The sequence below is a fragment of the Pollicipes pollicipes genome, unplaced genomic scaffold, assembly GCF_011947565.3.
Source record: "Pollicipes pollicipes isolate AB1234 unplaced genomic scaffold, Ppol_2.1 Scaffold_6462;HRSCAF=7663_pilon_pilon_pilon, whole genome shotgun sequence".
In the NCBI taxonomy this organism is placed as follows: domain Eukaryota; kingdom Metazoa; phylum Arthropoda; class Thecostraca; order Pollicipedomorpha; family Pollicipedidae; genus Pollicipes; species Pollicipes pollicipes.
The window spans coordinates 32501-45344 of record NW_023596878.1 but is presented as its reverse complement, the minus strand read 5'-3'; the positions used below and the strand labels follow the sequence as shown (position 1 = coordinate 45344).

Here is a 12844-nt window from a genome sequence, read left to right as displayed (position 1 = left end):
CATTAATCACTTCGGTGCAACCCGTCTGAGCTATAAGTTTGTGTGAATGATGTTTATGAAAACAATGAGTCAGAATCAGATATATTCATCGATTCCAAAGCCAATTATTTTCTTATGCTAGATCTGACATGCACGTATGTTGCGCCATAGCGGGGTTAAGAAATCATGTACGCAACTGAACCCTCAGCGACATATATAGTTTCGCCGTGGCAAATACTCATCTTGCGGCGAAGTTCATCATTAGCCACATGGTAATACAAGTAATCTGGTACTGGATTAAAAGGCGACCTGCAAGAACATCTCTTGCCCACACACCCACTCGATCTTTCATTCATGTCAACTCGCGTGTATGTGCCCCCTTCTCAAATTGCAGCACAATGTCTGTCATAGGGGTGACAAATTCCATGCAATAGGTTGCACATTTAACATAAATGCGCACCCGTCTTCGATAGAGTAGCCATCTGAGGGCGTGTGGACGCTTTTCATCACCATGGCTGCAAGGCATGCATCGTGACGCAAGGAAAAGCGACGTAAAACGCACACTGGACGAGCTTCATGAGCGCCTGCCTCTTACGTGCTGCAGGGAGCGGAAGATGAGCGCTGCCACAATGGTAGGCAAGTCAGCTGTTACAAATATGCGGACAAGCGAAGGCATCGGGACCATTTAGGACAGCCCATGACCGTTTGCGTTCTCCAACTAATCTTGAGAGCCTGCCATTTGATGCTTCCTTCTGGCGTGCCATGGCTTAATTCCAGTTCTAGTTCATTGCACGTAGCAGGCAATAACACGTTCGAAGTTCTGCTGATTTCCGCGTTGGCATGCTTTGTGCAACGTCTCTTAACCGTATGAGGCTACCTCAGGGGAACCGTACCAGTATCGGAAAGACTCCACCATACCCGCAGACATGCACCTGTCGGCATCACTCGTCCGCTTTGCCGCCGCCTCTTTTACTGCGTCTTGTCCTGCTCATGTGGCTGTTTTCAAATCTCTCCCTCATGGCCTCCACCAGGCGGTCGGACGGGGTTCGGCTCGCGCCAAGCCCCGCGACGTAGGCGCCCTCTGCGTCGTCCATCGCCGCCAGTGGCGCCGCGTCGCGGCCCGGCGAGTAAGCGCCGTGGCGGGAGTCTTCCGGACTGGGCGGCGGCTCACGAGCGCGGCGTGCTCCCCTGCGGCCCGGGCTCGCCGCCTCCGCCTGCTGCAGCTGCGCCGCACCCAGGCTCAACGGGTAGGCGGCGGCGGGACTGGGCGGCCGGCGCCGCGGCGGGCTGACCGACCGGTCCTCGTACGGGCTGACGGGCCGGCGCCGGGCCGGGCTGCCGGCCATCTCCCGCGCCAGCGCCGGCGCGAAGTCCAGCGCCAGGGAGCGGTCACGTGAGTGCGAGCGGCGCCGCGAGCGGTGGCGGCTCGGCCGCGGCGGCGGCGGCGGCCCGTACAGCGCCAGCTCTTGGTCAGCCTCGGCCTCGCGGCGGCGAGACGAGGCGCGCCGCGAATCGCGCGCGCGCGACCGGCACTGGCGCGGCTCGGCCGGCAGCAGCGAGTACGGCGAGTCGGTCTCGGAGGAGAGCAGCGAGTCCATGCGGTCCGAGCCGCCGCGCAAACTCGGCACGCGCACACGCAGACCCGAAAAGAACGGGTCGTCTGTGGGCACGGAGGTCGTACGTGGACATGGATTAGGCAATAATGGCATGTGAAGAACGGGTCATTTGTGAAAACCGAGGGCACTTAGCTGGGTCAAACAACACAGGCAAGGAAGAGCGGATGCTAAGAAAAAACCAGGTCGCTGGCCGAGGTAAATAAACACCGGGCTGGGAAGAACGGGCCATCTGTGGACGCTGAGAACACTGGCACGGATCACACTAACTGGTTGGTGAAACTACGGTTGTACGTGGACACAGGTGAGTGCAACAACCACATACCAACCCGCTTCAAACAGTGCAGCTCCTTGGATATTATTTTTACACGTACACACATTTTTAGGTACACATATTTCAGCAAATAGTTACCTGGTGCGCGCCCATGGATCAATTTACGCTGGCTGTCATGGGCCGCAAACTCGAAACAAGCTGGCTGTAACGAACTTAAGCGTAAGTTCCTCATGCGCAACATGCAACTAATGCTAGTACCAAATCAAATCGCCATCAGTTTTTACACCGCGTCCTAAGGCACGGACTGGTGTTTCCTTACTGGGATCTTCTCAAACACTGCTTCAGAACAGCGTCGAGGCAGGTCTCTTAGGTTCGGCATTTGGATGTTCTGCAGATAAAACATGAGGCATCGGAGAGTAGGCCAAGCCTCTGATTCTGAAAGCCGGCTTCGTCTGGCGACATGTGTGGTCTGCAGACTCGGTGGTCGGACGGGAAGGGAGTGGGACAGGCACAGCTGGCTCAGCTGCGGAAGATGAATGGCCTGCCCGTACGGGCGTTTTTATTTACGCACGTCTAGCGCATCTACAAAGCGCTATGTTACGGGCCGCGGGTCTACCCACAGCATTGTTTTGCTAAATGCCTCACACTTTTCGATAGTTATCGTCGCTGCCCACAGTGTCACTAATTTGCTTTCTTCCTTAATATCTCGTGTTGCTCGCGGTATTATTTAACAACAAATACCAAGAGGAAGTTTGCTTGCATGCTTGCATTCCTAGCACGAAACGCAGCTCTTTCTATGCTGGTAGATGGCTGCAGGTGGTTAATTGATTGCAGCTTTCTTGTCTGCCTAGGTATTTAAGATGATTTAAGCGGTCGTTTGGACCTTTAGCATTATTTGCATTGCAAAGTGCAAGCCGGCCTGGATCCCACTTTAAGCTTTCTTATGTATGTACCACACGCCACACTTATTCATGATGTTACCCGCTGTTGACGTGGGTCCGACACGCGTAAAAACAACCGTTCGTACAGACGTCGCATAAAATAAGCAAGACAAAGGCACAGTCACCGCTCAGAGAGTTCCAAAGACCTGCCTCCAATGGCATTGTGAAAACGGCTTAGATTAGAGGTAGCTACCAGTACCTCGGCACCCTGACTTTACCTAGTCCTTTGAACGAGGCGATGCCATTTTAACTGCCTCTTGAATGGCGTTCTTTTTACATGTACCTTTTTCTACACCTGGTATGCTCCTTAACTTAATGACGTTATGTCTGAATACTGAACAATGCCCCAGCGCTTTAGCACTCGGTGGTCTGGTGAATACGTAGTAAATCTGCAATATAACCAAAGCTAAGCCTTACTCAAAATATACGATAACTGCTCCCGCTCAGCATTCTAACAAATGTATTCGTCAATATATATCAGGGACGCACCAAAGATGGAAACCCGCGCTGTGTCCCTCCGTTGAGCCATCCATCTGAAAGCTGAAAGGAAGGACAAAACGACAAACTACAAATGTTGACCATTTATTTCCAATTCATACATTCACCAACTCAGAAACGATGCTGTCATACCCATGATACGGAAACCTACGCCCTTTTGAAAGCAAAGAAAGTGACAACAAATCCACCACTCTTATAACATGCTAAGCACACACACCTCACACGCATCACCCGACCAGCTCCGGACACCACACGTGAATACAAAACAGAGCGAGGCGCACGTTTGTACGCTGCTGCCCGTGGGTGTTTGTATCCGGTAATACATGTGTAATTGATCAGCGCACTAGCTCCACGAAAACAAATGATTACGCACTTACGTGATCGTAGGGTTGTAACAGTACCGGTCTAACGGGACCACATCAAAATACTCGAAACGTTTCTCAATTTGAATCATTGGCAGCAAGATAAGAATATTCGATACGTTTCGATGGTAAGCCTTGGCAAAAACCCCAGCGTTCGCCGGAAATTTTGGGCTAATTTTGCGACAGCAACGGTGTATTTTTCAGAAATGCAAGACCCGCACTGAATGGTATCAAACAGTTAAATGTCTTTGTTTGGGCGTACTATAGCTCTGTTGCAGAGGCAATGCGCATATGATCATGCTTTAATATCAAAGCTTGCTTCAGCCTACTCGGGGTGTAGGCAGGCACAACTTCATCGAACCAACAAATATCGTGGTGCCAGGTCAGCACACACGACAAAGGGCTAACAGATGCACTGTGGAAGTAGACAATTGAGCACTGACAGACTATCGCTGCGCTAATTGGTCGCATATGACGTCAGCATATGCTTTACCACCACGGCGATCCGCCACACGGCTTATTCGCCCTATTGCATGACGTGAAACGTACGTAAGCCGCACTTCAAAACTTATTTCTAACACAGATGATAGCACATTTCACGAGAGAGCTATATTTCTGAAAACGAAGGTCGCTCATGAAATGCAAGACAGCCAGATACGGCGTTATCCTGTGTATCGTCCGTCTGCTGGTACCCTTTCGCCTGTCGCCTTCCTCGCCGCCGTCTGTTCGGCTCTTCCTGTACGGGTTCTATTGTTTCTCTCCAGGTCCTCACCACAACCACCTCCCGAGCACTGTGGCGAGTCAAGCGCGCGCCGGGGAGCCGACTCCAGCCCAGCTCCTCGGGCGGCACAGAGGCAGAGGCGCAGAGGCAGATACGCAGAGGCAGAGGCACAGAGGCAGTGGCTCAGAGGCCGAGGCAGAGGCCAGGTCCGCCGCACGCCGGCCGCCCGCGGGCCGGCCGGCGGCGGCTCGGCAGCCCCGCGCGGCGCGCGTCTGTGTCGCCGTGTATCACAGGCACCGTTCCAAGGCGGCGGTCGTGGCGCGTCACTGCCAGTTCGAGACGTACATGGCGCGCCGCTGCTGGAAGGAAGCCGGCACGCGGTTCGGCACGGCGTTCCAGTTGTAGAACATGGCGTACGGCGGCTCGGCCGGGTCCGCTCCTGCAAAGACGACGCACGGTCAGCACGGCTTGCTCAGGCTTTACTTCGTGTCGTGCAAATTCAGAACGTAGCACGTCTCGTTTGTCGCCAGCAGTTTGAAAAACGAACAGTTCGCTTGTCTGAGTTGACATATTTTTGGCAGCAATGATGGTGGCAGGCCATCACACCCTGAGTGTCATTCGCCATGTTGAACGCTATGGCCATTACATTCTCCATTACCTCTCCAAGCAACTTTCGCATGAAAATATCAACACCATGGCAAAACAGAAGATAATATATCAGCACCGTGGCAAATCAAAAGCAGCATTGTGATCTACCTGTATATTGTGGTATACGATCAAGTCCAGTGGGCACTTAGCCTTACATTTTACAGGATAGCGCATACCGTTGGGCATTAGATTCGTGTGAGCCTGCCTTTAAAAAAGCTTTTCCCATACCATCCTGGATACTGGTGCTCATGAGAACCGCATCAGATAACCTCACAAGATAAAGCAGATGTGACAGCGAAAACTACCGATATTCTTCACGCTCGTGAAGCAGAAAACGCTATATGACAACGTCACACAAACTGAACGTGTTGCTCGGCATCTCACGGATCCATCAGATCGATGCGATCGAGCCGAGGTCAGTGTACGCGCCGCGGTGTCATGTCCAGGTCCGTCAGCTGAGTCACGTACCTTCGCCCGGTGTCAGACGTGTCAACAGTCGTGCCGCAGTCGTCACGTAGCTCGGTCAGACGCCGTCGGTCCGCGGTCAAAGGTGCAGTGTCACTCGTCTTGGCTTCCGCCGCAAAAAAGCGTCACAACTCGGTCCAGAGTCCGGCTGACTCGGCACCACGCGCGGCGTGACGTCACGTGACGTCGCCGGGCCCGTGCCAGCTCGCGGACGGTGCGCGGCGTCACGTCGCTGTCGCGGTCAGCCGCCGAAACGGCGTTGCCAAAGTCGGGTCGCAAACCGCGCACGAAGTCAAGTCGCTGAAGTCAGTCGAGGACTACGCACGAGGTGACGTTGCCAAAGCCGAGTCGCAAACCGTCAATTAGGCGCCCTCGGTAGGGTCACCCGTGGACTGGCGGGAGGCGTCGTCTCCAAAGTTACTCGGGCACTGCGCACAAGGTCAGCTGACAAAGGGCCGGTCTCGGTCGTGGCGTAGATCGTAATCGTCGTTGGTTGCGGGGCGGTGAAAAGTGAAAAGAACAGTGGCTTTAGGGACAGTGAAATATGCAAGGGTCAGAAGGTACGGACGGCATTGCACACGGGTGTGACTCATTGACTCAACGTTCATAAGTTTATAATCGTTCTGTCAGCTAGGGGGTCGATCCAGGAAATATGTGGCTCCTCACAAGCTGTACTGTTGTATTTTAGTCCTAAAAACGTAGTTTAAGTGTCCGAGGATTATTAGCGCATGCGTTTATTCATAGGTTTTGCATTATGATGATATTCGAGTTTAATATCGCCACGTACAATTATCCACCTCTTTCACTGTGCATTCTTCATTAGCACCAGGCCGCGCACGTATGCGCTTCTCTGCAGTGCGGACGCCGCACTGCAGATAAGTAGGGCACGTGGCGCGGGTCAGGTCAGGTCAGGGGTCAGGGGAGGTCAGAGGTCAGTGAGGTCGGCGTGCTCCGTCATGCGGCGGTCAGTCCGAGCCATTGTTACAGAGCGGCGCCGCTCTCCCACAAGGGCTTACCCATCCGTCTGCGACCACAGACCTCGGAACAGAGAGAGAGAGAGGCGGAGACGGCAGGCCGCAGCGTGACTAAGCTAATCATTGCACGGGCCGATCTCGCTTGCTCCTGGCATACAGCTCCCACTCCTGGTCCACCGCTGCCGAGGACAGGCGGCCAGAGAGGCGACAGTGTCAGAAGGCATGCAGGCCGAGCCAGCCGGGTCAGTCCACACTCGAGCTCCGAGGCAGGCAGACACCGGTGCTCCGTGCCAGGTGTGCAAAGTGCATCCATGCCCCAGGTTCAAGAACGAGGGTGAGCTAAGAGATCGCTTGGTTAGATTTGAATGGTGAAGTTGCAAGAACAAACAAAGCACCGTTGTTGCGTCATCCGTTATCGCGCGCCGAGCGCATGGTAAGAGGGTAATGCATCGTCTCTGGACAGAGGTACATATGTGAGCAGAATAAAGCCGTGAGAACTCATCACGAAGGACATGTGAATTTAAAATCTGAGCGGCTATAAACATATGCATTGAATTCTTTAGCGAGTCCTCAAGTCTATCTAAGCAGAACAGCCTTGTGCTTGTCATGCTGCATGCTTTCGGTGAGCTGCATGGAGGAAGTATTGTAAGCATAATCTTTTCAAATTGCTTACTCATTTTGTGACTGAGTAAACACCTCGCACACGTGATTGACTTCTGACTGTTTTGCTTGTATGCTAATGACACCAAGGACTCACCATGCTGCATGGTCATGGGCCGAACGTAAGAGATCGGATTCATTGGGATCCGGTTGATGGCAGGCATTGACCCATACCGCATCCTCCCTGCACGAGCAGAATGCCGGTTAGTCACAGCCCGGCCAGCCAGTGGTGTGAGCACGGCCCCTGCCGCCGCCAGGAGGGCCCGGGCCACGGCGGGTGGTGAAAGAGGACTCACCAGGCGCCACGGGTGCCCAGGGGCGGCAGTGACGTGCACCAGCCCATGCGTGCGTGACACGTAACCCAGCCAGACCCGCTCATGCATGTGGTGAACGATAAGAGGGCGAGAGCATGCAGTGGAAGGCCTGCGCGGGGCAGACGGCGATTTGGGAGTTGTTGGATGATTGAGGGAGTATTGACGCGATAGGCCGCTGTGGGCGCTGATGTGGTGTGGCTGTGTAGATCTGCTGTGTCCGGCACTCAACAGACGGGTCCAACGCGTCATTTTCACTCATGACATTTATTTAATTGTGTCTAAATGTCGTGTTTATTTACGTCTTCATGCGTTTATGCGCTCGCATTTTTTTTACAATGCTCGGCGCACTATGCATCGCCCTGGTGTAGCATCCACCTGGATATCTGAAGCTTGCGAGCAGCAACGCGCTGCTCACAGCCATGCAGATGTTACGGTCCGTAGTCAGCTGCGCCACCACGGCGAGACCAGCCGGTTCCGGTGGCGGGCGCCGCCGCGTCAGAACTCACCCATGCCTCCCTCGTAGTTGCCGCGGTGCTGCCACATGGCTGGGTGCTGCATGGTGTGCGGCGGCGGCAGGAAGCCCCGCATGTCGCGCGGGTCCACCGGCAGTCGCGGGTCCCGCGGGTCCATCGTCAGCCGCGGGTCCCGCGGGTCCATGGGCAGCCGCGGGTCCCGCGGCCCGCCGGCAGCGTCCGGCACCAGCTCATCCTTGGAGCCCTTCGACTTGGCGAAGTTCGGGATGCGCGCTTGGAAGCCGCCGTAGTAGAGCTCGTCTGGAACGTCGGGTCGGGTCAGGGGCGTGCTCCGAACGCCGCTTGGGGTCGTGTGGGGCGTGCTCTGAGCGCCGCGTGGGGTCCGTGCACACAGACCATTGTTACGACCGCGGCCGAGCGGCATGCACCCGTCTCCCGCTGCGTTTGTGGATGCATCGTTCGTCCTCGCGCCCTGGGTTGTCGTTCGCCGTCACGTCTGTCTGCTGACGGCCGGTCGCGTGTCCGCGCTCCGCCGATGATTCTCCGCCCGTCGACTGTACCCGTGTGGCGTCCCCTCCCCTTCGATTCGGTTTCAGGGTCGACACAGCACGGGCGCCTCACAGCAAGCGCCGCTGCTGGCCGCCGCCGCCGCTGCAGTGAAAGTAAAACGGGTTTTGCCGAGCCGCAGCCGCGCTGCAGGGCGGCGGGCCTCAGGTCTGACGTCACACGGCATGTCCAAGTGACGTCATATGGGGTGGGCCGCGACTGGCGCCCCGGGCGTCTCCGGCAACCGGGCGGGCTTCGTCTTCCATAGCCACTGGGCAGCGGAGGCTCTGGTTCATCGCCCTCGCGGCATTGTTGCGGGCACTAATGGTATTTTGCGCTTCCGCTCGGGCATTTCCGAGGGGCCGCGTGCCAAACCGTCGCGCCGGTCGCTTTGCATTGCGCGAGGAGGCGGAAGTCAGGGCGCAGGCCTCAGTAGGCGGCAAGACACACGAGCGTGGACATTACCCCGTGGGGTGATGCGGATAGCCAGTCGTCCATCGGCGGCTCGTTTGATGGTGGGACCCCCTGCCGTGGTGGACCCTTCGGTTCCCCTCGCGAGAGGGAGGGGGGGGGGGGGGGGAGGGCGAGGCGGCAATAGCTGCCAGTCATTCTGCGGCGAGCGGTAAACAGTGAGTCATCGCGCAGGCTGCGCGACCTGGCGGGTGGAGTCAACGACCGGGTGCTCCTCCCACGCGTCCGGGAGGGTTTTGCCTCTCCGTCGGCCGTAGCGCACTCCCCCTGACCGAGCCTCTGGTGAGAGTCGTCCTGACCGCGCTATGAGAGAGCCCCTCGTACCGCGGAGCACACCGCAAATGTGCTGGCCTTGCGTGATCGCCAACACCATCGGCGCACATCTGGTCAAGCCAGTTTGACGCGCACGCATGCAGCGCATGAGGTCTCCTCGTGAGGCCCGTCGCCGCCAAACCAAGGCCGCTCGCCGCCGTCACGAAAGAACAGGCGCCTTGGATCCGCCGATCAGTGGGCTAAGAGACGCGAAATACCCAACCCATAACCCTGACATTAATGACTATCTCGCGTCAGCCCCGTCTGCCGAGGGCGCACCCGATAACACCGCCGCCAGTCCACTTACCGCCCTTCTTCCTATCCTTCTTGTTTTTGTTCCTGCCGAGATGGAGCCGTGCTCGCAGGCCGCCGCCGCCGCCGCCGCCGCCTCCACCGCCGCCGCCGCCGCTGCCGCCGCTGCTGCTGGTGGCCGGCTCCTGGTCGTCCGTGTCCTCGGCGTAGTCGGGCTGTGGGCAGCGGGAGGCACGGTCACTGCCGTCCGCTGCAGCGGCCGCTACCAGGCCGGTCAGGGCGCCCCGGGGCACCGACGGTGGCCGCTCATCGCAGTCAGGCGGGCCGTGACTGGCGTACGAAACACCTCTTGTGTGATACTACTCTTGAGTACACGGGAGGGAGGATGCCAGCAAAAGTTTTTTTTCATTTTCAGATACACACTTGATGACGTTACAGTGTGTGGACATACACTGCGAATCGTAACGTGTGTGCTTGGTTGAGAAAATCAAAGATCGCGACGGGACGCTTCTGTTTGCTTCTGCCGGGATAATGACACTGGAAAGCTGTTTGCTCGCTCCTTACAGACACATCGATCAGTCCTGCCTATTAGCGTCTGGTTCACAGCCGCATGCTAATATAAAAGACACCCCCGCAGTGCTTTCACCCACGTGACATTTTGAGCCAAAGGTGAACACATTAGCGACAAACAAACAGGTGGAGTTGATCGATTGAAAGACCCATGCCGCGATCTCTCATTCAACGGCGCGTGTGCTCTCCCTCTGTTCCTTGTACAACACAGCCTGCCAGCCCCCCCCCCCCCCCTCCTTCCCCCACTCCGCCCCAGACCGGGTGCCCATGCGGCAGAGGTCCACGGCCGACCCGCGCGGTGTCGTGGGTCAGCGCGCCCCGGCGAGGCTCACGTTGGGCACGTCGCGGTGGCCGAGCCGGTCCGTGTCGCGCGGCGGCAGCTTGGGTGGCCTCTCGGAGCGGCCGAGGCGGCCGGACGAGCCGGAGCTGCCGCCCGAGCCGGCCACGCTGTACGGGTCCTCGTCCGGGATGGCGATCGAGCCGCGCACCGCGGGCATGCCTGGAGGAATCGCCGCTGTGCGGAGACCCGCACGTGGACCGTCACGCACTGGTCGGCGACAGGGGTCGACAGGGGGCGACAGGGCGGGCACGGCAAGCGACATCCAGTGGAACGACAACATACTGGAAGTGAGCCAAGATCATGAATTGGTATTATGAAACAGAAAAACGCACTCTAACGCAAACTGCAGGCTGCGGTGTGAGACGAAATTCAGGTCGACGATTCTTCCGCTGAGGGATTGGAAAGTCGTCGGGCATCTCGAGGCTCTCATGGCGTCAGGTAGCGTGCAAATTGGCCGCCCTTACCACGGCTCCAGTGGTGCTGACGTGGTCACCATCCGTGTAAAACTCTGCGGGTTCTCACCAGGCATCAGCTTTCCCTTGAGCATGTCGAGCGCCACGATGTTGATAATGAGCACCCAGCAGGGGCAGTTGAGAAGGTCGTCGTCGTTCTTGACGAACGCCAGCGAGGTCATGCACTGTGTCTCGAGCCGCGTACGGTCCGGGTACTGCCGCTTCAGCTCCCGGTTCACGTTCTGCTGGAACTTCTTCAGGTCGAACAGCTGTCGCAGAGTGACGGCGGCTCATCAGCAAAACAGCCGCTGGCGCCAGTCGAGTACGGCAGGGTGGCATGAGGCACGGTCGGACAATGCTCAGCGAGGGTGGAGTGTGTCAGTAGTAGCACGGGACGCATGTCCGAACCGAATAGGCAAGAATCTGTTTACGTAGGAAAGTGTGAGTGTCTGCGTGGGGCTAATGAATGCCTATGCGACATAGATAAGCGATGCAAATTGATGCAGTTATGCATTGTAAATGCCATGCGCGTAAACAACTACGGTGTAACTTCTGTACTGTAAATATGTGCGCTGACAAGTATGCATGCTAATGCTGACTGTCTTCGAAAAGTTTGCCGAAATTAATAGCGTAGTAAATCAAACACCGGCCGAATAGGAGTGAGCGGCGCTCGACCGGCTGCTGCGGTGATGATATTCCATCCACGCTCCATCAGACGTTCGGACGCTAGCAAATGCGTCTATTTTATCGCTTTATCAGAGTCTTCGCGGGACCATCGGTTTTCCATCCAGCCTTGGTCAATGTCATTGGTCTTCCATGGCCAAGTGCGCTCTATCAGATAATCAGAAAAAGTGTCATTTATCAGGGCTGTCAGCCGGCCCAGCCCTCGGGCGGCGGGAGCGCTGGGCCTGTTGCCATGCCAACCGGGGGAGATGAGATCCAGCCCCGACAGCCAAACATGGTCCGCACGTACGAACACGTCATACGATCGTGCCTGCGACAGCTCGGCCCGGAGCCAGATCACAGGGGCCTGGCTGTCAGCCTCTGGGCACGAGCAGGACGCCATATATGTGCAGCCCTACATAAAGCCCGACCCGTCCCACCAGGTTAGCAATTTGTGGCGTCCCAGCCCGTGAGCTCGCTCTTGAGCCATCCGACGGTGTCAGACCCGGCCGGAAAGGAGGCTGCAGGGGAGGGGGAGGGGCTGAGGAACGCGTCCGGTTCGTGTGAGGGTGCGGCGGGGCCGCGAGCCCCGCTGGCAGCCGCCAGGGTCAGCGAGTGAGGTCTCGAGGACGCACGAAGGGGCTGGGCTCGCTCAAGCCGCCGGCTGGGGCGGCGGTATGGGTGCTCGCTGAAGGCAGTGCCGCTGGGGCCGACTGGGGCAGCGGTGCTGGAACTGGCTGAAGGCAGTGGCACTGGGACCGACTGGGGGCAGCGGTGCTGGAACTGGCTGAAGCCAGTGGCACTGGGGCCGACTGGCGGCAGCGTTGCGGAGACCAGCTGAGGCCAACCGGACTAAGAGTGCTGGATCTGGCAGGAATTTTTTGGATTTGCTCCTATTGCATCACTTAGATCCTGGAAAATGACTCTGAGGATGAGACAGAGTCATCCTAGTGTCTCCGTTTGAAGGCGACAACTTAGGATGACGACAGAGGTTTAACGGATTACATGGCTCGGGTCCTTGTAAGCCTCGGCAACACCGCAGTATCACGCTAGACTTACTGTCAAAGCAAAGCCTGACATCGCTACGCTGAACACAGTTAGCTTAGGACACAGGAGTGGCGCTGTTCTTCCGGCGCTCTGACTCACTGTCAGTCCTTTGTTGGCCTCCAGAGCTGCCTGAGGAAGCTTCAGAATGTCTGAGCCTACTGCGTTCTCGCCGTTGGAGTAGCGAACGAAGACGTTGGACTTGGCCAGCCGCTTCACCATCATGTTGCCCTCGTTGTCCATTTTCACTTTCACACCCTGCGACAGCAGAA

General features: G+C 57.1%; 1 protein-coding gene across 3 annotated transcripts in view; it reads right to left on the bottom strand.

Annotated features, from left to right (window-relative positions):
- Positions 1 to 3373: 3373 nt before the first annotated feature.
- The window catches only part of LOC119106915 (uncharacterized), a 29549-nt gene continuing 20078 nt past the window's right edge, over positions 3374 to 12844 (bottom strand). Inside the window, exons 5-11 of one of the 3 annotated variants that reach the window (XR_005095173.1) lie at positions 12675 to 12830; positions 10936 to 11134; positions 10406 to 10599; positions 9559 to 9718; positions 7956 to 8222; positions 6540 to 6654; positions 4694 to 4827 (exon numbers count right to left, since the gene is read on the bottom strand). Coding sequence is in view for 2 of the 3 variants with exons in the window: in XM_037230263.1 (XP_037086158.1) it covers positions 4712 to 4827; positions 7956 to 8222; positions 9559 to 9718; positions 10406 to 10599; positions 10936 to 11134; positions 12675 to 12830 (1092 nt within the window). In the remaining variant the exon portion in view is untranslated. Of the gene's footprint in view, positions 4828 to 6531; positions 6655 to 7955; positions 8223 to 9558; positions 9719 to 10405; positions 10600 to 10935; positions 11135 to 12674; positions 12831 to 12844 lie in introns of those variants that run through there. The other 2 variants (XM_037230263.1, XM_037230264.1) reach the window with 2 other exon arrangements.